This window comes from Perna viridis, chromosome 1 (genome assembly GCF_037379345.1).
Source record: "Perna viridis isolate PV_CMFRI_1.1 ecotype Kerala chromosome 1, ASM3737934v1, whole genome shotgun sequence".
In the NCBI taxonomy this organism is placed as follows: Eukaryota; Metazoa; Mollusca; class Bivalvia; order Mytilida; family Mytilidae; genus Perna; species Perna viridis.
The window spans coordinates 29593026-29618510 of record NC_142445.1 but is presented as its reverse complement, the minus strand read 5'-3'; the positions used below and the strand labels follow the sequence as shown (position 1 = coordinate 29618510).

At 32.5% G+C, this 25485-nt stretch overlaps 1 protein-coding gene across 1 annotated transcript; it reads left to right on the top strand.

Moving 5' to 3' along the window:
• Positions 1–1330: 1330 nt before the first annotated feature.
• On the top strand, positions 1331–23450 carry LOC148628256 (sodium- and chloride-dependent glycine transporter 1-like). Its single transcript, XM_088564829.1, has 13 exons — positions 1331–1535; positions 6441–6572; positions 6907–7195; positions 11369–11501; positions 12407–12541; positions 13864–13967; positions 14453–14577; positions 16002–16114; positions 17502–17630; positions 19250–19349; positions 20038–20138; positions 21837–22007; positions 23310–23450. Exons 1-13 carry the CDS (start codon positions 1331–1333, stop codon positions 23448–23450), a joined length of 1878 nt encoding a protein of 625 aa, XP_088420955.1.
• Positions 23451–25485: the final 2035 nt, after the last annotated feature.

Sequence of the window (25485 nt, the reverse complement as noted above, 5' to 3'; positions counted from 1 at the left end):
TAAAAACGGTCCATTCACTCACAATTTAAATAAAAGTTCGACTTTTATGGCTGGTTTGTTATTGAATGGTCCAATTTTCACATAAATAAATTCTGAAAAAAAGTGTTCAATCCTTTTAATTAAAATTCTTTACTATCCGAAATAAATTATAGTAATGCTTTTTCTTGTAGGCTCTCATTCAGTGAAATTGTCACCCGAAAGTGACATTGCAAATGGCGGCATTCAACCGACCACTTGACATCCTTGTCAATTTCTATATTCAAAGTATTTACGGGTTACTGATATCTGAATTCTGTCAAAAAATGTTGTTTTGGATACACAATGCCGAAAATGAATATATAGTAGAAAATACCTCTATCTTTTGTCGAAGCGATAGTAGACATGTCGTTTATGATATGAACATGGAACTTACACTGTTCTGAAAACTGTCACCGAGGTCGTAAAAGGTAAACAATTAACCATAATGCACGAAAAAGGCATAAGCTAATTAGATTGGAATTATTAAACTGGAAAGCGTAAAAGAAATATTGCTTTGAACATGAATGTTGGATTTATTTTAAGTGAAAATATTTTGGTATACTATTTTGTATTTAATCTAGTTCAGTTTTAAATGCTTAAGATAGGATGAGATTTTAATGTCCTAAGAAATGGCAACCTTTTTTAGTGAATCTTTCTCCAATTAAAGGCTACTGGAATATCCAACAATGTAGATGAAGTAGTAAAACCACAGAATTTCACTTGTCTGTATTCATGTTAAATGTCTCGTTACAACCAACACTATGTCTATTTCAGGAATAAAATTGTCGTGACTGATTCAATTTGTTTACCGAAACAGAACTTAATAAGATGAAGAAGTACAAATCTGAAATTCATTCAAAAGCACTGCAAATGAAAACTTAAGGGGCAGATACTCAGTGAAAAAACCCTCAATATTTTATAATATGACAAATTACATAATATTCAGTGATATAGGATTCAATAGTGGTCATTTCGAGGTTTTTGACATGCTTGTTTTAGATTTTTGAAAGAGAAATCAAGGGGCCCGGTATGAGAACGGACAAAATTCTGGGGGTAACGACTAGACATAAAAAATACACACACACAACAAAAAACTATCCAAAGTGACTTTCAATTTGGATATTGTCAATGTTATTTGATAATATGCCAGTTACATTTTAAAATATATACAGAAATATATGATGACAGTGAATAATAACATTAACACTCTTGAATTCAACCAGACGAGACGCACTACACACATATTAATTATTTAACCTGATTTAATATCTTTTCACGGCGAGTATAAACAGTAAATTTCAATATAATCAAAATGAGGAAAGAATATGTTGAAGCGGCTGTCAGAGATTCAAATGAAACAGACAACTCTGGAACAGTTCCTGATAATAGTGATGATGGGACCAAACTTCGAGGAACTTGGGGTAGAAAAACTGAGTATCTCCTCTCGGTGCTTGGATATTTGGTGGGACTTGGTAATCTTTGGAGATTCCCGTACATTTGCATGAGGAACGGAGGAGGTATGAAAAACAAAATTTTGCAAAACACGAACCTACATGTATAAATAAATTTTAAAAATTAGTTGAAATATTTTAGGTATAAAACATGTACATGTAAGTAGAAGTAGTCAGAGTATTATGTAAAACATTGCTACGTTTTCCACCAAACTTTACCATCATCATTTAATCTTATTGACAGCTATTGATGAGGGTGAACAGAATACTTATGTTCTATAGTATAGACGGATAAAATACCAAATGGAAACTTAATTCCAGACAGTTTCATGGTAAAAGGCAATTTAAAATGTATCTTTGGTTTTGACTTTTTGCACAGAGATTGCATGCCATTGATAAATAAATCCATAGAAAAGATAAAATATGTTCTATTTATGCAATAGTTCCATTAATCCAAAATTAGGAGGACCTCAACACGATGTCAATAGCACCTATTATGATAAGCTTATATAAAACGTCATGTGATGACCTCATCTGGTTGATGTGTATAAACATAGATTAAACAGTATAAGAATAATGGCATCTATTAATGTATTTCCTAAGATTTCTCCCACTGAAAATGATGCTCCACGGTCAAAATGAATGTATCCTGAAGTTGAAAATCATTCTAATGTGCAATTAAAGAAGTGGCTAGTTTGTAGAGATTTATCCACAAATGGAAACAAGTCATGTTTTGTTTAAAGGTTCGACACTGTACAAACTCTGTTTGCATGTAATATTAATTATTATATCATTTTTTATTATATTTTGAAAACAAACCAGTTTATGTACTTGTTAATTTATTTTTTTTTAATTTGAATTTAAGGAGGTAGACCTAGGGTAAGGGAAATAATTCTTGAGATCAATGATATGTCTGTATCATATTCAATTTCACCAAAGCCTTTCAAGCTTTCCTTTGAAACATAATGTACTCAGTCTGAGTTAATTTGACGCTTACATGAAATTGATGTTAAATGCTGAATACTAACAGTCCGATGATTTGTAAGAGTTGTGTCCCTTCCCTTAGGTCTACTTCCTTCAGAAAATATGGAATGTATACATTAAATAATCTTATGGGAAGCCGTTTAAATATAAATTATAATAGATATCTTTCTGTAATGTATGCACAATTTAACCCATCAACTTGAGATTGAGAAAATAAACACGTTTAAATGGTGAACGAATGTATTTTGACTGAAAGAGACAAATATATTAGCATATCTCCTGATGATGGAAAATGGTATGAAAGAAATTTAAAGAAAACACGGAAGCAAATAGTGGAATCAACATCATCAACCAGCTCTAACCAACTACCACTTCCCTAAGTTACTTGATGGGGAAAATCTCCTGCACAAGATTTACCAAAACACTTTAACCATGGACATATCCATCACTACATGACAGAATATGTGCAGTCCATTGATAATGAAATAGATGGTGTATCAAGTCCAGGGGAAGAAGAAATTCAGGACTTGCATACATCTAAACCACTCCAAAAACGAAAGCACTATTTTAAAGGTGGCCATGTTAAAAACCTAAAAGATTAAGAAGTAAGTCTTTATACCATTTGAAAGCTAGCGTTATGGCCTCATACAGAGTTGACAATTTTTATAGTGTTATGGTTGCTGTGTCATTTAATAGTAGATTTACAAAAGATGCATCATATACCTGTGTGGTATCAGGAATGGGCAGGTGTAACCATGTTGCTGCTGTCTTGTATGCACTATTAGACTACATTCAAACTTTTGGCATAGAAAATGAGACCTGTACCTCACAAACCTGTAAATGGAATATGGGACGAAAGAAAATTTCCATAAAAAATCTTCTAAACAGCTTATAACTCTGGTTCAAATGAAAAGAAGAAAGTCGGAGATATTATGAACTTTGATTCTCGTCCACCATCTCACCAACATCCCCAGTCTGCACTTGAAGTGAAACATAAACTTCCTTTTGAAATTCATAGTCATAATCTGTCAAATAGTATGAGGTCATCATTGTTAAAATACAATTATTCAGGCTATGAACTGGACAACTTTGGAAAGGAAAGTTTATTACTTCAAAGACAGTTACTACTAGACAATATCTCTGCTCAAGAATCAATTTATCCGGTCAAAATAACAAAAACTCAAAGAAGAGAAGAATGGTATCAACAAAGGAGATTAAGGATAACAGCATCAAACTGTAAAGCTGTGTTTACAGCTGAATCCGATGAATCAGTGAAAACATTATTTGTTTAATGTCATTGTACAAAAAAGTACAAATTAAAACATTAGCTATTAAATATGGGAATGAACCTGAAGAAGTAGCAATAAGCAAATATTTTGAGGAGAAGAAGTTGGTTATGTCTCAACAAAAGTTAGGAGCATTGGATTGTGGATTGATTGTAAATGCCCAGATTGGCGTGCATTCCAGATGCGTTTGAAATAGAACAAAGGATGGAAAATAACAACTTTTGACTTCTAGAGGTTAAATGTCCTTTTATGCTGAAAAATGAGCCCATGAGACATTGTTTCTATTTTAGACAGTACACAAAAACAAAACTTGTCTTTGAAAAAGGAAATAAAATGAAATAAGTCTATAGCGTAACCATGCCTACCATATATGTATTTTCAAATTCAAATGCAGTTAGGAGTTATGAATTTGAATTCGTATGACTTTTATGTATAGCGTGCTAAGTGATCCTTGGTTGAAAGGATATTTTTTATCAGACTTTTTAGGAAAGTGTTAAAGAAAGCTTTTCAAATTTCACAATTCGTGGCTTTGTCCGGAGTATTTTGAGCACAGAATACCAAGAGAACTAAAACAATTTTATCTTGATTGAATTATTTTACATATAACAAAACATACATATTTATTAATTTCCTTATTTCCTTGTGAGTTGTTCTTGTTTAAAATGCATGCAAAGACACAATTGTACATGCTAATGTACATTGCAGTACTTGGCATACAACTGCAATACGTATATTTTGAATTATAAATTATTAAATAAAAACGCACACATGTTATATTCATTTCATTTAACAATTAATTATTAATACCTCATTTAACAAGTGGGTCCAGCATATTTACAAGACAACCTATTACCAACACAATTTGTTAAAAGACAGGCTTAATATTTAATGGTATTATCCTTTGTAAAATACGAAACTTTTTCATTTTTTTCTTTTGCACGTTCAATATGAATACAATGTTTTGCTATGTCCCTTGGGTTTGCTTCTTCCTGTGGAGCGAATTTTTCTCTGTTACCAAGAAATGGTTGTGTTACAAGTTTAGGACGACGGGCATCAAATGATCGACCCTCGATGTTAAAAACATCGGTATGCCATTATTTCATCACCAGAATGGAGATGGTCCAAAAACCTGACTTTTTTCACTATTTATTCGTCCGAAATCGACCCTTCAAAAATATCATAAAGATGCCCGATAGACGATGGAACCATGGGTGCAACAACCACTAAATGTTTGTTTGTGCAATGTCCTTTATAAGACGAGTATCAGTTTCCTTGCTTCCAAAGTTTTTTGGTTGCTGCACAAAGACTTCGGTACAATCTATTACGCACCTTGTGTTCTTATATTTTTTACGGATATTGGCAAATGATTTCTGATATGAGATCGATCTGGAAACATGGCTTAAATAATACACTACACACTTTGTATTAATACTGTATCCATATTGTTACTGTCTTGGATACAAAGGCTACATTTACGCCAAATTTATATGCCAAATCCTCAGGTAGATAACCTTTTCTTAATTCATGTTATTTAAAAAGTGTTAAGAAGAGATCATTTTTGGAGACATTTTCCTTTTTGGACCTGGTCTTTATACTGGGTGATCTTTTAAGAATATCAAAACCAGTACTGAAGTTTGTTTGTAGCTGGCCCTACAAAAATACACAAACATTCATACTGGTCAGTAGTAAGCCCTGTATAAAATTTTAATTGATCAGTCTTTTATTATAAAATCAGTATTAAAGAGTGGCATAGTTTCAGTTGCTTGTCTCTGGTTCTGCTTTAAATAGCTTTGATTTAAGCATTTCAAGTCTTGCTCAGGGAAGGCTACCTCAGATTTCAGCAATTGGTTTTTATTCTCCACAATTTTATTTTCTATCCGTACTCCGAGGTTTATGTCAAGGTGGTTTTCTGTTTGTGATTCTGGAATATTGGCATTTGTAGAGGGCTGTACTTGACCTTCTTTTTTCAACGAATATAGCTATAGCTTCAAATAAATGAATTTCTGGTTCTTCACTAGTGTGTATCTGTCTACCATTTGCCTTAGAAATGGAAGTATTGAATGGAGCTTCCGAACAGTCATCACCAGTAAGAAGCCTTTTTGGAGTCAATGCTTCTCTTTCTTTGGTTGCCTTCCTACTCCTTCTTGTTGCCTATAAATAAATACATTTGTCATGCATATCAAATCAATCAACATTTTGACTTCTAATAGAACCCGTTGTGTGAATACAAGTGCTATTAGATTCATATTTCGGATTGTTTATATTATAGTTTAGTGTGAGTCAATCAGTTATGATAATCCTGGGAACCTTAATTACTTCCACAATATACCAGTATATTGATATATTTATACAGTTCAGATGTACACTGTCGCTCGGGGTTAAATAATGCGGCATAAATGGTCGGTCCGTGATAAAAACAATGATGAAATGGAGTTTCCGTGATTTATTTCTTATTAACTTGTGAAAAACACATGTTGGAATTAAGATGGTTTGTCATATATATTTCCGCTGCAATGTTTAAATAGGTATACATATAATTTTGTATAAAAATGCGTCCAATAGAAGCAATTACAGAGGAAATTATTTTTTTCCATATCACCCTTCTGAAATGAATTCTGAAAACAATTTTTGAACTACTGAATATTGGTTTGAAATTGTTTCTTCTTTGCACTATATTATATATTTTTTTTATTTCGAACAGGGGCCTTCCTGATACCATTCTTTATCTTTCTAATAATATTTGCATTGCCATTGGCCTTTCTAGAGATGTCGATTGGACAGTTCACTGGAAAGGGATTTTTACATGTATGGGAAGTATGTCCATTGTTTAAAGGTGAGTTCCCCATGCAAATTTACTTTCGAGCAATGAAAGTTTCGACCTGAAACGTTATGCCACAATACCTTCAACTTCATGCTAATTTGATCATATAATGTACTGCTTAATTATAATTTTATACCTATAGTGATATGACTTTGTTTAATAAAGATAAGATAAGAATATATATATATATATAGGCATTCTTTTCATAAAACAGTTGGTAATGTATTTAACGAGTTAATGATTCTAATATAAATTTACTAGTTTCTTTAACGTTTACTCTTGTTATTTGTCACTTTGTATTTGCTATTTGCACGCATATGCTCGTATTACATTGTTTACATTTCAGGGTTAGGTTGGGGTATGATGATATTATCTTTGACGTGGGTTTCATACCTTAATGCAATTCTAGCATGGACTCTATACTACGTAGTAAATTCTTTCACGAGTCAATTACCCTGGACCACTTGTAATAATGAATGGAATAGCCTGAATTGTGTGACAGATCAAGGGAATTTGGAAACAGTCAGTAACCTATCATCACTTGTTGATATTTTTTCGTCATCACAAAACGTTTCATTTGTACAAAACCAAACTTTGCAGGCAACTTACATCACAGCTTCTGAGGATTTTTGGCAGTAAGTTCATTCTAATGTGTAATTTAGACCTGTAAATTTTGCAAACTACTGATGAATTTATATGACTTGTGTCAACATCAAACTTTATCGTTCATCTTTAAAATTTTTAAAGGCTTTTGAGGTATTAAGGGAGGTTGACGTAAGATAAGAGAAATAACTCTTGATATCATGTTTGCATTGTAATCAATTTCATCAAAGCTTTTCAAGCATTCAGTTGAAAAAGAATGAAATCAATCTAAGTTACAAAGATGCTTACATATATATTAAATGGTTAATAAAAACGTACCGATGATTAGTAATAATTATTCCCCTTAACATAGGCCTACCTCCTAACATTAGGATGGAAACATGTATAAAGCCTTCATCATTTTGTTCTTCTACAGCCTTCCTTTAAGTAACAATTTTGTTCATTTACTTATGATGATTTCATTGAATATCTGTATTTTTTGTAATTCTACAATAATTTTTATAAAGGTAGTGAAAGTACAAATGAAAACGACTTGATTTTTTTAAAATAAAAATGCTATTTGTATTTGCAAAAGTGTCTTTTTTTCAGAATAAAAACTTACATTTTCTCAATTGACGGGTTTAGTTAGATTTTGAAAATGGTTCGTAAATTCAAACATTTTTTAAAATATATAAATTGAGAGTAATATGGTTTTCAGGGAAAATGGTTTCCATTCACATTATTAAGTCCATTCTGTGTAAGAATCAGGCACATCATCTATCTCAAAGTGGTCTTTTGTGCCTTAAATACATTTAATATATGTAGAAAGCAACCAAAATGTTATATAAATTTATCCTGAAGCATCTGTGACATGGATATTTTAATGCTTATATAGAGAAAAGTGAAGAAAAATTTTCCCATCATTTTTCATAGTGCATATCAACTACAATTTGATCAATTGATATTTAAAAACGGCAATCTCTACAAACACTTTGATGGTTGTTTCTTGAAGTTAGGAGGTATAAATATTTTGATAATGCCATAAAATCTCTGCGTTTTTTCTTCATGTACCACACCGTATACACGTTTTGCCTGATTCTTAAACAGAGAAGTACTTGAAAGACAATCACCCGATGCACTTCCTTAGGTAGTTTACTGAACAACTGACCAATGAAAATTAAGTGTTTATCAAACTTAGCTTAAAAACATGTAAAATAAAAGAAACTTTTAATCTTCTCTGGTTTGGTTACATTTAATTACGGGTTTTAATAAACATGAAGGAAATTGTTGTTTTCCATGCTCCCAGTTTTTAGTGGAGTCCGAGTTGCTCATTTGCTTTTGTTACTTTGTATGTATGATTTTAGTTACACTATGTTCTTTGTTATGTATGCCTGTTTTCCATGTCTGGTCTTTGTCATTGGATTACATTCTTTTGATTATCGCTATAACCTTGGTTCCCTTGAATACTCTTAATAACTATAGTCTGTTCTTTATTGACCATCCTAATTTCACCTGATTTTACTTGTAGAGTAATAACTTGTAACCTTTTTAAGAACCCTGCGAATTCTCTAATATGTGATACACCCCAAAAAAGCTAATTTTTGTTATAAAGTTGCTTTATAGGTCTGTATGATGAAATGCATGATTATTCATTCCAATCTGTCTGCTCTTAGGAGATAATCCACATTGAAAATCCAATGTATCTATTGTATTTTCTTATAAATTAAAGAGTAATCTCCCTTAATTTTGAATTCTACCTTGCATTCTACATAATTTTTATCTCCTAAGAGTACGGGTTATATGAAAAACCAAATGTTTATTTCTGTAACTATGACATTTGAAACAAAATATCAAAAATAAAATATGTAGGCTTTCTTTATGAATCACATTTTTCATGAGTCGTACCTGGAGTGCTACACAATTACAATTGTAAAATTCTGTTATAAATATAAGCACATACTATGAAAAAGTGCAATCAAATATACAGCGGTAACTTAATGGTGTTTTGAATACAATATTGAAATAATTTATAATATGTTATTGAATATTGGGATTATATTACAAAATATGATTATTTACAGTATATGAACTGAATGAAATGGAGAAAAAAACAATAAAGTTAGTTTTATCCTTAATTAGCATGAGATTTATTATGTTCAATAATAACGACTAACTTAATCACAGTAAGATGTATCCTAAACATTTTTGAAAAGTATCAACATCAAAGCTGATAACTTAAATATAGGTTGTAAACAATAAAATGCTAGCTTGTAACTAGGCGATGAGATGTTTCACAAGCTTTAAGTATTATAAATATGTTTTATTTCCGATCATTCGTTAATAACCATGGCATACGCACTTGAATTTATTGAAAACATATTTGGCAACAACAGCTTAGTCCTTGGTGGGTATCGCTACAGAGTCAGAAGTCAACGCAAAATACATATATATTGACGATGTGTCACCAGTACATGTCCAACTACAGTCAATACATATGATGGTAATCTACTTTGAAGTAGATACTAACACAACCATATTATTAGCGACCAACCCAAAGTTAATGTAATTACGGTGTTGAGATATAGATCCGACGTAAAACCAGTACGAAAATTCTACGAGGAGGAATCAGTAAATTTTTTAAACTTGGCACACCATGCACGGATAGCAAGGCAACGTTATTAGAACTTCAACCTACCACCAGTGATCACAGCCCAGACCCGCTTTACCAAAAGCTACATCAGTCATAAACCTCAAAGACAAATGGTGCACGATTACAACAGTTTCTACTTCCTGATGACAACATTCATGTACGCATGCTTATATTTGCAACCTGCAGTAACTTGAGACATCTTGCTGCTGCTGATAATACTTCTGTGATGGCTTCTTTTACACATGTACTTCGTTTCATTAGCTGTACTCTATTCATGACATATTCGACAATTCTATGTTCACTAATGTCTGACCTACTACCAGACAAACCCCAGACCACCTACGCCAGATTCTTCAATCACATCAAAGAAATTATTCTTCATCCGCAGGCTCTATTCATCGACTATGAGATTGCCATCAATTACGCAGCCACAACTGTGTTTCTAGGTGTAACTATCAAAGGATGTTTTTTTCATTATACCCAATGTATCTAGCACAAGACCCAAAAGTGTGGATTCAGAATGAAGTAGAAGACGTATGGTTCCACTCAATACAAGACATCGACCAGGCTGGTAATTACAGACTACGTTGCCAAACACTGGATTGAGAATGATAGTTTTTTTTATTATACCACTACCAGACAGAAGGACGTCGCACTACAAACCATGAAGAGGCCTGGCTCAACAAGATTAGGAAGAAACTTTGACATAGACACCAAACATCTATAACATAATCGACTTACTAAAGACTATCCAGGCCATGACAGCAATTACAGTTATACAGTTCTCAACAAGAGGAGCTCGACCACCTGAAAGACCAGTATACCGACGCATCAACCCAGGACTACAAGAACTCAAATGCAGATGCAGACTGTTAATTGCTGTGATAGACTACACATATGATGCTTCATACCTACTGAACCTTGATCAACATTGTTATATACTAGTATTTCAAGTTCTGTCATCTTTGTTTACTTCAACTCTTTTGGTATTTATTTTTATTGCATGAAACTAATTTTACAGATAAATTTATGCTTTATGAAATCGATATGCTATAATGTGTCTGAAAGGTTGTTATTTATTCATTATTGCCTAGTACATGTAAATCGATGCTCTATCTGAAACTGATTTGTCATTTATTCTTAGCTTTGTTTTCTGCTTAATAGATTTATCTCAGATAAGATTAATTATTAATTTATTTTCTTATTTTTCATATGGCTAGACCAGAACACATGCAGAAAGAGACACTTCTAAAATAAAACATGTCATCAACGTTTTAAATGTACGCCTGTGACAAACTCAAATGTACAAAATGCAAAAGATATATTTTTTACCTATTATGCAACACACACTTGTAGTAGTAGTTACAGATAAAATAATTATGTCATGTATTTTATCATACATATTTGAAACAAACTAGGATGATACAAGTTGAATTTTCAAATTAATTTTGTCAGGTAATAGTCATTCAATAACACTCAGTGTACTATAATAATGGCTACCATATGTCTGACGAAAAATATGTAATTTAGCTATAATATTGATTAAAAATAAATTTTACAAAATAACTTTTTGTAGACAAAACGTCTTGGAAATATCATCCGGCATCCATCAAATTGGACACGTTAATTGGAAAATCCTGTTATGTTTTATTGCTGGCTGGGTCATCGTTGGTCTTTGCATCTGTAAGGGTGTCAAATCTGTCGGAAAGGTGATTTATTACTCAAATTATACAAAATTTATTTTTTTATCGTAGTAAAATACTACGTGATAAATATATTTTTTCATTAAAATACAAATTTATTATAGTATATACAAAGGTAGCCTATTCATGTATTTTACATTTTTAAGCATTGAATCGCGCAAGTTCACAAAAAGTCAAATTTCTATTAAAAAAAAAAGAACGAAAACAAAGGTGCAACATATATCAATGGTTTTCAAGCATACACAACATTCTACATCTTCGCAGCACTGAAAAAAAATCAGAAGGAAAACATAAATAGAAATAAATACAACAATTCACCGGTAAAATGTTGTATTTTCGAAAATTCACGCCGGTCATGCATTGCTCGCTTCCAAAGTTACAAGTATAGGTACTCATTCTTCTTACTGCAATTCTTCAATAAAAGTGTATGTAAATAGATCAACATAACGATTTTTTCCTTCGTTTTTTTCCGTTGACTCAAATGTTAGAAAACCATCATGATGCGTTCAATCGGTCGTAGCTCATTATGTATGCTTGTACATTCTGATAACTACATTTAATAATGTACCTACAAACTTTCTACAAGTAGTTGTACGTCCTCGTTATATCATAATTTGAAAACAAACAAAAACGTCCAATAACAATTTGAACATTGGTAATATATTCTTATCACTACAAGATACCCATGACGGCAAAACATGGATAAATGTTAATAACAATCAATTTCTTCATTCCATCTCCCGTTTCGGGACTGATACAAATACAAACTGAATGAAAGAATGAATCAAGCAGGTATCATAAACAGATTGATGAAACTTTTTCCTGCAAATATAAACGCAAGGTGAAATTGTACACGCATGTAATTTCTGCAAACAAAATTGATTAAAGTAAAATGTAAATCTTTTCCCTAGGTAGTATACGTCACAACGCTTCTTCCTTATTTGATTCTCACAGTTATATTAATACGTGCTCTGATGATAGATGGATCCGTGGATGGCGTGATCAAGTTCCTTAAACCGGATTTTAGCAAGCTACTTTCCTATCAGGTACAAATAAAATCATTATGATGCGGTGACGCATCTAGAGGTGAGAGGTGGTCTATGGATTGAAACCTCCTTTTATTTTTTTTTAATTATTACTTATAATTGTTGAATCTGTAAATGACCCTAAGGTACCAGTATCCTATTGCATATCCCGGAGCGGGTGTACGTCAAAACATGGATGCTATAAAAATATATTGCATTTTCTTGTTGCCTCTCTACACACTAATGTTTTGTCAAAAGATATGAACAATGACTTATAAAATTGAGCAAACATCACACTGTAAGATGAAGAACTTTTTAAAAAGAAAATCTAACATAATAACATAAAAATGTTCCACTGAAAAGGTTGGTTTGGTGAGTGCAAAACGAAAGTGAAAGTAGGGAAAATGGCTATTTATAGTTCAAGACTACTTTTCTGTCCGATCTTCGTGGACTCACCCTGTCTTCTTTGCGGGAAATTATTTTTTCAAATGTCCTTAGAAATGCTACATAAGTGAAAGTTTTATTGAATCAATTTACATATTTTTTTTAAATCCTAAAAGATATGCACTTCACTATAGAAGTCTATGGGAAAATTAATACGATACTGAGACTCTAACACCCACCTAACACTGCACCAATCCACGCAACGAGGACTGGTAGATCGCATCACCACTGATAACCATTGACCGATCTGATCGCTAATCTGATTGTGTATAAATGACGGATGATCAATTTATTTAAATTTAGAATTTTCAGTGGAACGAAACTAGTATAATGGCATAATAAATTTACTTTGAATTCAAAATATTATTAATATTATTTTTAAAAGAGCCAAATGTAAAAAAAAGTAACATTTAGTAAGTTTGTGTACAAATCGAAACAAAGCATTCCGTAAAATCTCAGTTCTGTACTCGACGACAGATCGCAATTATAAGTACACGGATCAGTTCAAACACCGTACTTGTGAATTCTGCAATCGAGTATGTTTAGAATATTTTGTTTGTATTTGTACTTTTTAAAAACAATTTTATTTTAAAGAGAAGTATTATACATATATTCTCCTGCGATAATAATGGATCCAAATTGGTACAATATAGATTTTTAACATGCTAGATTTAGCGAGCATGTTAAAATCATAGTTTCACCATTTATATTGGAGAAATACTTTAAATTAAAGTACTCTGAAGGAGATTCGAGATTTCCCTCGAATCTGTAGACAATTTTTTAAATTGAAATCTAAGAAATTTAATCATCGCGAATATTCAGTGCTGGAATTTTACTCCTCGGCTTAGAATGGAAGAAATCAATATTTATTGTTTAATGAAGACATTTTTGATTTTTAGATATGGATTGAAGCGGCTCTGCAAATATTTGTTTCCATTGGTCCAGGTACAGGCATGATAATATGCATGTCTAGTTTCAATAGATTCAACAATAACTTTCAGAGGTAATTTAGAAAATTATTTATCTTTGATCGAGTTACTTTATTTTGCAGTTCGGGCGCAAAAATGCAATAATTTAATATTTTATTTTAATAATATTATTTATTTATGTAATTCATCATTTGATTCTTCGATGGTCTCTTAGAACTTTGCTCTCTTGATTGCCGAAGGTCATTTATCCCCAACCTGGTCACATCAGTGATCGAAATTGTAAGTCATGGCTTCTCAACTAGGCTTTCGGCAAATAAGTGACATACAAACAACAACTTTGCACGGAATAAAAACAACGTGTATATGGAGGGGAACAAACCTTTCATGAGCCGGCGTAATAAAAATAAAAACTCCGGCTTTGCGAGATGCACCATTACAAATCAAAGTATTTCGATTAATTCCCGTCCGAAAAATCATGTAATATTTACCATCGGACGTCAAATCAATCAATCATACAAACAATTAAGTCATTCAGTATGCTTTTTTTTCATTATTTCAGAGATTCAATATTTGTTACCGTTGCGAGCGAGTGTACGAGTATATTGTCAGGAGTAGTGATCTATTCAGTGTTGGGATTTATGTCCGTGAAACAATCCATTCCTATAGACAAAATTGTTAAATCAGGTAAATTAGCTATGTACATTAGATGTTTGTTTGTTTGTTTGTTTGTTGGGGTTTAACGTCCGAGCAGCAATATTTCAGCTATATTCAGACAATGAACATGAAATGGATGATAAAATGAACATGAAATGATAAAAAAAAAGGATGGGTCACAAGGACAACAGGGTCGACAAATTTTGATTACCACTAGAAAAAGGGGGGATGGGTAAGGTCGGGCAATTTAGCCTCCTGTGGCGGAGCGCAAAGGTTCCTACTCCTATCGAATACCACAGCAGGGTTCTTTAACGTGCGAGGAACGTGGCATCTTTCCCAACACGGTGCACCACTATGGTTTGCGGTAAGGTTTTCCGTATTATAGCCTGACAACCCCAGCATGTAACATGCCAGGGGTACCCCATTCCACCACCTGGGGCACACATCCCAGTTGCTCTGTCGGCAGAGCGCCTAACCCCCGGCTAGGTTTCTGAGCACTATTTAGTCGCCTTTTACGACAAGCTTAGCGCTGCTGCAGGCCTATTTTTTTAACACCCGGACCTGCACGGGGCACATTAGATGTAAATATACACGCGATACACAAATACAACAATTAAGAAACTTTAAATTTATGCACAAAGAAACACAACATTTATGACAGATATGTGATTGCTTTATGATATAGGTTTGCCCATCATTATAGACCATGTGGTAACCTGTAGAAGTTTAAGTACTCCTCCGTCTAAGAATGAGGCAAAATGTGTATAAGGTGTGGCACATGAAGGAAAATACACAGAGATTTTATTGCATTATTCAGGTATTTATACCTCATAACCCCAAGAAAATACTGTCAAAGTGTTTGTAAAGTTTGCCTTTTTAAAATATTGATAGGTCAAATTTAGTTGAAATGCATTATGGAAAAATGGCGGGAAAATTTTTTCGCACTTTTTCCTTATATAATCAGTTTAAAATATATATGTCACAAATGCTTCATGGTAAATCTAAATAGCTATTCAGTTGTTTTCTAGATGTATTGAATACATTTAAGGCAAAAAAGATCACATTGATAATTATGATGTGCCCCCCATTGCCTTATTCTTACACAGAATGGTACTTAATTTTTTGTTCCCTGGCTTGTGGTGGATGACTGTCTCAATGGCAATCAAACCACATCTGAGACTCTTATTTTCATATATACGAGTTCTTCCGCTGAATAAAAAATATATTATAGTAATACAGTTTTTAGTCAGTATACAATAGATTTGACATGTGCTTCTTTTCGACAAAACAATTATAAGTATTTCAAATAAACAATGTAAGTCTAAGTACTTTTTAAATTTCCATTTCACATCTACCTTTTGTGTCAAGTTTTGGTCTGAAAACTTTTGAAATTTACTTTTTGTTATTATTTAAATGTTCCTTCCATTAAATTTGTCCTACCCATTTCAATGTAGGTCCTGGCCTTGGATTTGTTGTATATCCCGAGGCCTTATCATATTTACCAGGACAGAATGTTTGGGCTGTTTTCTTCTTTGTGATGCTTTTGTCAGTTGGCCTCGACAGTCAGGTAATTCAGTGTAACCACACATGTACAATATAGAAAGGGACGGCATTGGAATGAGGCAAATACCAGTTGAGATATCGAATCGTGACAAAATGAACATTAAGTTTAAATGTTCGTAAGAATCAGGCAAAAAGAGAAAAATCATAAACATGCATGTCAAAACCCCACCGATCTGACAATAAAATATCACTCCAGGATACTTTCTTTATTTGAAAAGACCATTATTTTATCTCTGGATCACTGGCTTTACTCAGAAATTTCCCAATGGTAAGAATGATAGAAAAATGAGGAATTTGACAAAGTTGTCTGCCCTTGAAATGTTCATTTTCAATGCATTTCGATGAAATTATAACTCGATGCACCAACATGATATGGAAATTTTGTCTTTTTCCTTGATTCTGATGATGCACATAGATAAATTACACTTTCAAAATGATGTGTTTTTTTATACCATGTTTCACCCACTGCCTGATTCTGAAAGATACTGGCACTCAATACTGGACAAGTTCAATCAACGAAATATTTAAATGTCTGTCTCTTTAAAATTCATGCAGTAGATAATACATGGCATGAAAAAAACTCCATTTTGAAAGTTTAATTTGACTATTTTCACCATCAGAACATAGGAAAGAAGACAAGATTTTCAATATCACCATAGTAAAATGTGTTATAATTTAATTGAAATGCAATGAAAATGACAATTTATTGATTTAAAAAATGGCCTTTTCATAAAGAGAACGCATCATTGACTGAAATTGAATGGTCAGATCGGTGGAGTTTGACCTGCATTTTTCTGATTTTTGACATTTTGCCTAATTCTTACAAAAACTTACACTTAACTGTCATAGAGGAAACAAAACAAACAGAAGATAAGCGGAAGTACATAACATATATAAACAATATTACAAAGATATTTTGCACAATTGAAACTTACCAAACAAGGTGCATGTAACCGCATAAGGATTGTTTTAAACGCAAAACGAGTATCCGAGTACTTGATTTGTATATAAGTAATCGGCGTTCCTATTGAATACTCGAGTACTGGAGTATTAAATGTAATCCCTTAAAAAATAGGCAAAATAATTTTTAACATGAATTATTCTTTCAATGAAACTGGAAGTAATGTTTTGGTTTCTTATTTTTCATGTAAGCTTGATAACAACAGGACAATACAGCAATAAACAACAACAACAAACAAGCAAAACAAAAAGAACAAAATAAAACACGAAACAAAAACACCATAACAAAACACACACTCTGGTAGTTCTAGAATGACTTGTAGAAAATAGACTTAAACGTGTCATACTGTATGCTTCTGTCTTTGGCTCATACTGTTTGCTTCTGTCATTGGTAAACACGATTTTAATGCCATTATCTTGATTTTTTTCAGTTTGTGATGTGCGAGAGCGTAATTGTTGGTATAAAAGATAGTTCAAGATTCTGGAGTAAAAGGGGAATATTGCTTACTGTTGTGTTCTGTACTGTCATGTTTCTGACTGGAATCATATTCTGTTCGCAGGTATTAATAAAAAGATTCTTTTGATATGACCAATGGACCTGTTCTGTCATATTCGACAAGTATGTAACCAAATCTTTTCGATCAGATACATGTTTTATATTTTATAAAGACTTATATAATTTACAGACACAGACATAGGGTCTTACAAATCACGTTTTTGTAAGCCATTACTACACTATCTAAATAAATCTTCTGTAAGCATCTTAGAAACCAAGATTGATCTCATTCAAATGTTTCCAATGAATGTTTGAGAGGCCTTTATGAAATTGAATATGATACAAACATAACACTGATTTCAAAAGTAATGTGCCTAAGCCTAGATGGATCAATTGAGAATCCGATTTTTAAAGATGAGATTAGTGGGTCTGTTTGCGTATTTTGTTGACATGAAAGTGGAATAAAAAAACGGTCACACCAAATGATATATATACCAAGATAACTATATCAGCAAATGAATATACAAACCGTAAAAATTGGAACATTTTAAGAGACATAAAAATCCAAGGACATGGTAACAAGAAACAGAGATGTAAACACGTAAATGTATCAAACAAACGATGAAATATGAAAACTAAAAATAAAGACGATAAGACATCACACAAACAAACTAAAGCACATACAATATGAACTCCCAACAAAACGGTATCCACATCTGGTGTTAAGAAAGGGTTGAGCCATTCTTGGTCCTCAATCAGCAATCGTTACGTGGCAAGTGAGTGAAATCCGGTAAGAGTCTTAGAACAGTACTGTAGCTTCTGGTCATACTTTGTCAAGGTAAAGGTCGCAAAGAGTAATCAAGGGAACCACGGTTATAGCGGTAATCAAAAGAATGCAATCCAGGGACAAAAACCAGACATGTAAAACAGACATACATAACAAAAAAACATAAAGTAATTAAAATCATACACACAAAGTAACAAAAGCAAATGAGCAACTCCACTATAAACTGGCAGCATGGACCAGGTGCACCGGTACTGTAAGCGTCCTCTGCTTTTCTTGAAACACCCGCCGAGTTGCTCATAAATGGTCAAGTCCAGGGTAGACGAAAGAGGAAAGGAAAACTGTGACACATTGAATAAATCAGTTTTCATGGCGCTGATGGATTCCTTTAAATAATTGAGAATAACTGCACATATTTGTAAAAGATTCTGCTGTTATTAGAAATTCAATCTCAACTTTTATTTACATCTTTAAGTGTGAGTATTTGTACGAATCAAGCATAATGGGAAAAATCAGAAACATGCATGTCAAAACCCAAGCGATCTGACAATAAAATATCACTCAAAGTTGCTTTCTCTATTTAAAAGGACCAATATTTGATCTCTGCATCATTTGATTGGCTCAAAACTTTTCAATTGAATCTTTGAAAAATGAGGAATTCAACAGATTTATCTGCCCTTGAAATGTTCATTTTCAGTGCTTTTCAATGAAATTGTAACTCAATGGGCCAGCATAATATGGAAAATCTAGTCTGTTTTCTTGATTCTGTTGATGCAAATAGTCAAATTACACAATCAAAATGATGGTTTTTTTTTTTCATTCCATGTTTCACCTGTCTGATTCTCACTGAGACTGACACTAAGGTATTTTTTAACAATACAAACTTTTCGTTATTTCAGGGAGGAATTTATGTATATCAGTTGCTTGATTGGTACATTGCTGCATTTGCTCTACCCATAATGGGATTTCTAGAATGCATCATATTCTCGTTGATTTATGGTATTTATAGATGACATCACATTTACACTGGTCCATTTTCGTGCATCGATGACCTTCCATCACAATTTTACATCCTTGTGGATGTAACTGATCCATTTTCATACATCCATGACTTTCCATCACATTTTAAATCCACGCAAAAAGTCATTTTTCCCTGGTTTTGCAAATAAAAGTAAAATTGAAACTAAAATGTTTTACCAATAACAGAATAGCACCTAAAAAAATAAAGAAAACAAACGGCTTCAAACGGCTTTTAAAATACGTTAAACACCGAGACTTCATTCCTTGCATTGCATATGGTAGAACATCTCGGTGATGGATTTGGCTTCCTCTTTCGATAGTTTTGGTTATGAGTACTTCTTGTATACAACTGATATTTTGATTATGATCTCCCTACATATTTGATTTTAATGCTGCTGATGAGAGGTTACTCCTTGAAACACATGTACAGCATATCGAAATTTACAATATATAAAACTGGTATTTTTTGTATTCAAATACTATGAGCACAAATTATTTTTTTTAAAACATCAAATATCATGAATATAAAGATGAACATTTTATATATAATCTGGACCTGGTACTTCAAATTTTTTTGATTACACAACAAAAGCGATCATCATAAATTCCAATTAACGTGTGGACAATTTCAGTGTCTGCTCTTTGTATATTGCTGCTATATTTTTAGGTTTGACTAACTTTTCTAATGATGTTAGGCTGATGACAGGAAGATGTATTCCAGTATTTTACCGCATTTGTCTTGGTGTTATAACGCCTCTGATTTTATTGGTAAGAAAAAAAAACGAATTCCTATTGAAGAGCAGAAAGGTTGGATTCTAGTATGGAAGGAAGTACTAAACTGCTTGTAAAAAGTACATCAAGTTCTTGCTTACATATTGATTTTATACAATTCTGGCAGTTCAGTGCATGCAATATTATGTTTCATGGAACACTTTAAGGAAATGTTGTCCGAGGCCCTTGGATGAGGTCGATATCTCTTTTAAGTGTTCCATAAAACATTATATTGCATGCACCATGCTGACATAATTGTTTTACATGTATTGCATTTCTATGTAGAGGTTTTAAGAATATTCCACTGAGTGAGTTTCTCTTCATCACGATTTAAAGAAAACACTTTGTTATACATTTAATTTGGTCGAGTCAAGTATGATCACTTTTTCATGTATTTGTTTTTGGGTGCCAATTTTTAAGGTGAGCAAATTTAGGCAAATACCTATTAGATAATTATATTTGAACAATTGATATTCACTCTGATAATTTTGCTACATAAAACAACATTATCGTAAATGTAATTAGCTGACATCAACCGTGCAATATCACTTGTAATCGAATGTCAAGCCTGCAATATCACAAAATATGGGTGTGTCAGAAATACATTGTTTAAAAGGAAAACTATTGAATACGAAATGTAATAAATTGTAAAATTGTTCAAAAAGTGTAAAGAAGTAATGCGAACTTTGTTGTTTTCTCTTCAATTTTCAAGTTGGTTAAAACATTTGCATGGTACTGTCATTAAAAAATGTCATAAATATGAGAATGTGAAACATTCCTACCAAATAGTAAATTATAGCATACAACTATGGCAGCCCAGTGCCTGTGCTATTATGTTTTTTGAAACATTTTAAAGATGTATCTATCGGGGCTTTTGGCCGAGGCTGATGTCTTTTTTAAGCGTTCCGTAAAACAGTTGCGTTGTTTTTTAGACCATAGGTCAAGACTAGTACTAGAAATCACACAACCCAACTGTTTAAACCTTACTGCAAACAGATTCGACAGTGATAAAAAAACATGTTTTACCTTTTTACTATGTAAACATCGGTAATGTCAACTAGCCAGGAAGTATCCACAATGTCTCCTGGTTATACCCCTTAAACAGGGAACAGTCCTCATAATGGTATTCAATGTAAAATAAAGCGATAGTCTTAGAAGCACTGAGAACCTTATTTCAGTATAACAGGAAGTTTCGTGGAACTTTTCATACAAAGCAAGATAGTTTAATATCTTCTTTGCTTAAATACATTAATTATACATGTATGGTCTTCCATAATAACTTAATTCGGAGACTTCTTTCGTTTCCGATATGCCATTGGGATAAGGTCTTTTGGCATTACCCAGGAAGTCCAAAGTACGAACACTATGTAATATATGCTTCGAGAAGTGACATGAACCGGCAATATTTATAGAAAAGGCGACAAGAAGATTTTTAGATATCTTAATATGCAACTTCATCCTCTTACAGGTTACATCTGCCTCAACTTAATTTACAACTGTAATATATTGAAAAAGAGTATAACTTACCAGCAACAACATAGGTTAATTAGATATAACTGAAAAGCAAAAACTCCATCTTTTCTATCTGCCGTCACTTTGGTAAACATGTAAAAAATGTTAATAATATATCTTTGCTTTTTGTTTCCGTTTAAGATTATTGACAGTGGAGGAAATACTTTTTTTTTATAAATGCAGTGCCTGATTATATCAGCAATCATCGGATACCAACCACCAACTTATGGTTCCTATCAATATCCAGGATATGCTTCAATAATAGGGTCTATAATTGCATCGATCCCTTTGATACCCATTGTTGTTTTTATGGTTATAGAAGTCTACAAATCGCCTGGCAGCAATATTAAAGAGGTAAGAAAAAATTTTAAACAGTGTAAATAGCCTTCTTTTGTCAACTATTTGTCACAACAAAAATTTAAAGCTACACAGAGACTAAGTAATGGTATACGTCAATCCGCCGGTCCGTCTGTCCCAGGTATTTAGTTTGTGGAACTCCTGGCACCCTTGTCATCGGATAGTATTTAAATTAAATATTCGATACATTTTCTTAATACTTTATCAATCTCATATCTTTTATTATTTGACACGTTTACGGGAGTTTCGCGACTTAGATGTTTCCGTTTTTAATTTTTGAAGAAACGTATCACTACTTATTTCAATTTCTAATACCTCTCTTTAAATTGATTAAATCGCGGTTCCCTCTCAAGGAGGTAGACGAAGGGTAAGGGACATAACTGTTGAAATCAGTGATATGTTTGTACCATATTCAATTTTACCATTGCCTAGTAAGCTTTCATTTGTAACAGAATGAAATCAGTCCAGGTCACTTAGATGCTTGGATGAGATTGATGTAAATGCTCAATATAAACGCTCCAATGATTTGGAAGAGTAATGTCCCTAACCCTAGGCCTACCTCTTTAAGTTTAACTTCAAGGTAATTTGTCTTTATTTTATTCTATGGGTAAATAAAAGTTCTAAATCTGAAAATATGCAAATGAAATATTTGCCGTAGGTTGTGACGGCATTATAGTAAATAGCATTGTAAGGTCATAGCTTATGATTTATCTTACAATTATGTTTTTCTTGGTTGTGAAATTGACCACAGACAAATAAGGCACTTTACTCCATAAGACAAGCACAAACCTACAAATTAAGTAGCACTCAACATAAGAATCATGCAAAATGTTATTCATGATTGGAAAGCCTACATATTTTTATTTTTTGATATTTTGTTTAAAATGTCATAGTAAACAGAAAGAAAAGTAGAATCTTTCATTTTTCCATTGTTCATAGAAGATAAATATTATATAGAATGTACTTTAGAATTCAAAATTAAGGAAGATAAATCTGTAAATTACACTATGATACAATATAAACTATTGGATTTTCCATGCAGATTATCTCTTAAGAGCAAACAGATTGGAATGAATAATTATACATTTCACCATATAGACCTCTAAAGGAACTTAATAACAAAAATAAAAATTTGTATTCACTTTTGAGGTGTATCACATTTTACAGAATTTGCATGGTTCTTAAAATGACTGCAATGAATATATATAGTGAAAAAGTTTCACAACAATAATTACTAATGATTGTCGGAAATATTCCCATAATATCGTTAATCACGTACGTCTGACATATCTTTTACAGAAAGTCATGCATTCATTAAAACCGAGTAAAAAGTGGAAGCCAGCGAATAAAGATTTTCAGAACGACTATCACTTTGGATTCAAGGATTACACAATAATGCAAAATATACGAGGCAGTTTTATGAGGAATAGCAAATTGTGATGCGTTTATGAGTTAATTTTGTTCTTGTACTAGAGAAAAAATGAACGAATTTACCGATCGGGATCGCCTGTTTTGTTATGTGGAATGACTATATTTCAGTAGAAGTAATGCTCAACTATGGTTGAATTCATTTCGATTTCATTGAATTTGTAATCAAATTTAATGTAATGCCTTTACGAACTTGGCCTTTTTATTTATTAGACTGAAAATGAGTTATAATTTCATAGTATCTTCCGTTCAGTGACGAAGAAATACTTATTGCTGGCATTATTGTAAGGGGAGGAAACTTTCAAATGTTAATTGGCACCCCATATTTCTTCAGCTTTATTTACTGTTCTTATATTTTGTCAATATTTCTAATATTTCATTATATAACCAAAACAAAAAATAATAAACTTAATGAATTTGGAGTTTTTAAAATATTTGCAAAAGCTACACATCATTTAAACATTATGAAAGCAATGTGTGGAACCATATTTAATATTAATGAAAAGGTATTGCCACTTCGGTAGATGAGATCATATGGTCGTTGCTTATCGCATATCTGTAAATATAGACCACTATCTCGTTTTATTTGATCTGTGACGGCGTCGATAAATTCATTTATTTAAGCATATTACAGAGATTCCTTCTTTAGATACATAGCGCATTTAAAAAACGTTTAAAACTGGTGATGTTGACAAGGGTATCCAGAGAAGTTTTGTAGACATGTATACCAATGTCGAGTAGACTCGGCGAATGACTGCTCTGATGAAGGAAATATATCATCCGAGACAAAGTACACCTGAGTATGGTGATATACTGCATGTATACCACACTCAGCTGCAATCAATATGGATTGTATTATACTATATTTCATTAAATTCGTGTTCGGATAAATTCCCAAGAATTTGTTCGGATGTATTTCCGAAAATTATTTTCTTCCTCTCTCGTTATTGTTGGTGTCACTAAGGGGAAAATCATTTCGGGCAAAAATTATATTTGATCTGCACCTATATATTTTAGTGGAGCAGAAATGGCCGATGATGTTCATTTATAATAAATGTCTAATAGTTACCGGAATCATTTGAAATGACAGTAAAATTCAAAAAGGAACAACAAGTATGATGATCTTCAGCAGGGATGAGCGTGAATTAATTTACTAATTTACCATTCAACTAACCAGAATAAATCTAAATTATGTTGGTGTTGGTATGTTTAGACACAATAATATATTCAGATGTAATTTTCATAACATTATTTTGCACTTAACTACTAGTATTCAAAAAGAGACGAACGTGCTAAAATTAAGCGCATTTTTTTCTATTTACATACCTGTTCGCGAGAACTTTGCATTCAGAAAGATCGAGATTTGTAAACAAGAAATTGAATTATTTTCAGACAAACATGTAATGTAGGCAGCTCGGCATTTAAACTAACAAATGCGTGCATGTAGTATTTGTAGGAAAGTAGCAACTGTGAATGAAATGAACCTTGAAAGAGAAAATGTAGCTAAAAGTGTTGTCAATTCAAAATAGTTTTTACTTTTGAAAACGTCATTGACCATTCATTTGATTTTAGGGAAATCTTGCTTGTTGCGCGTTTACTATATCGTACTTCAAAATATAATTTTGTGTTGTTTGTACATGTAGGAACAATAACAATACCGTTATTCAATTTCAATCTTATTGTTGAAATATATACTTTAGACACATTTATTTTCAATACAGCATCACAAGTCTCGAGATATGATGTGGAGCGATCGCCTGGTCATGTGAAATAACAAGTAAATTTACTTTTAGTGGCATTGTAGATTCTGCACATGGTCAATGAGAAGGACAACATATAAATATGCTCAATTTCATACTCTAACAGTTAACTACAAAATCTTTTATCTAACACATTTTTTATATATAAAAACCTGTATGCATTCAAACGACATTCAGGTTGATAATTCGACTTATTCTAGAATATAACTAAATAACTGTGACTAGAAATATGCGTGTTACTATTGCAGTGGCGGAGCTTGAAAGGGGTCCGGGGTTTGAGACCCCCT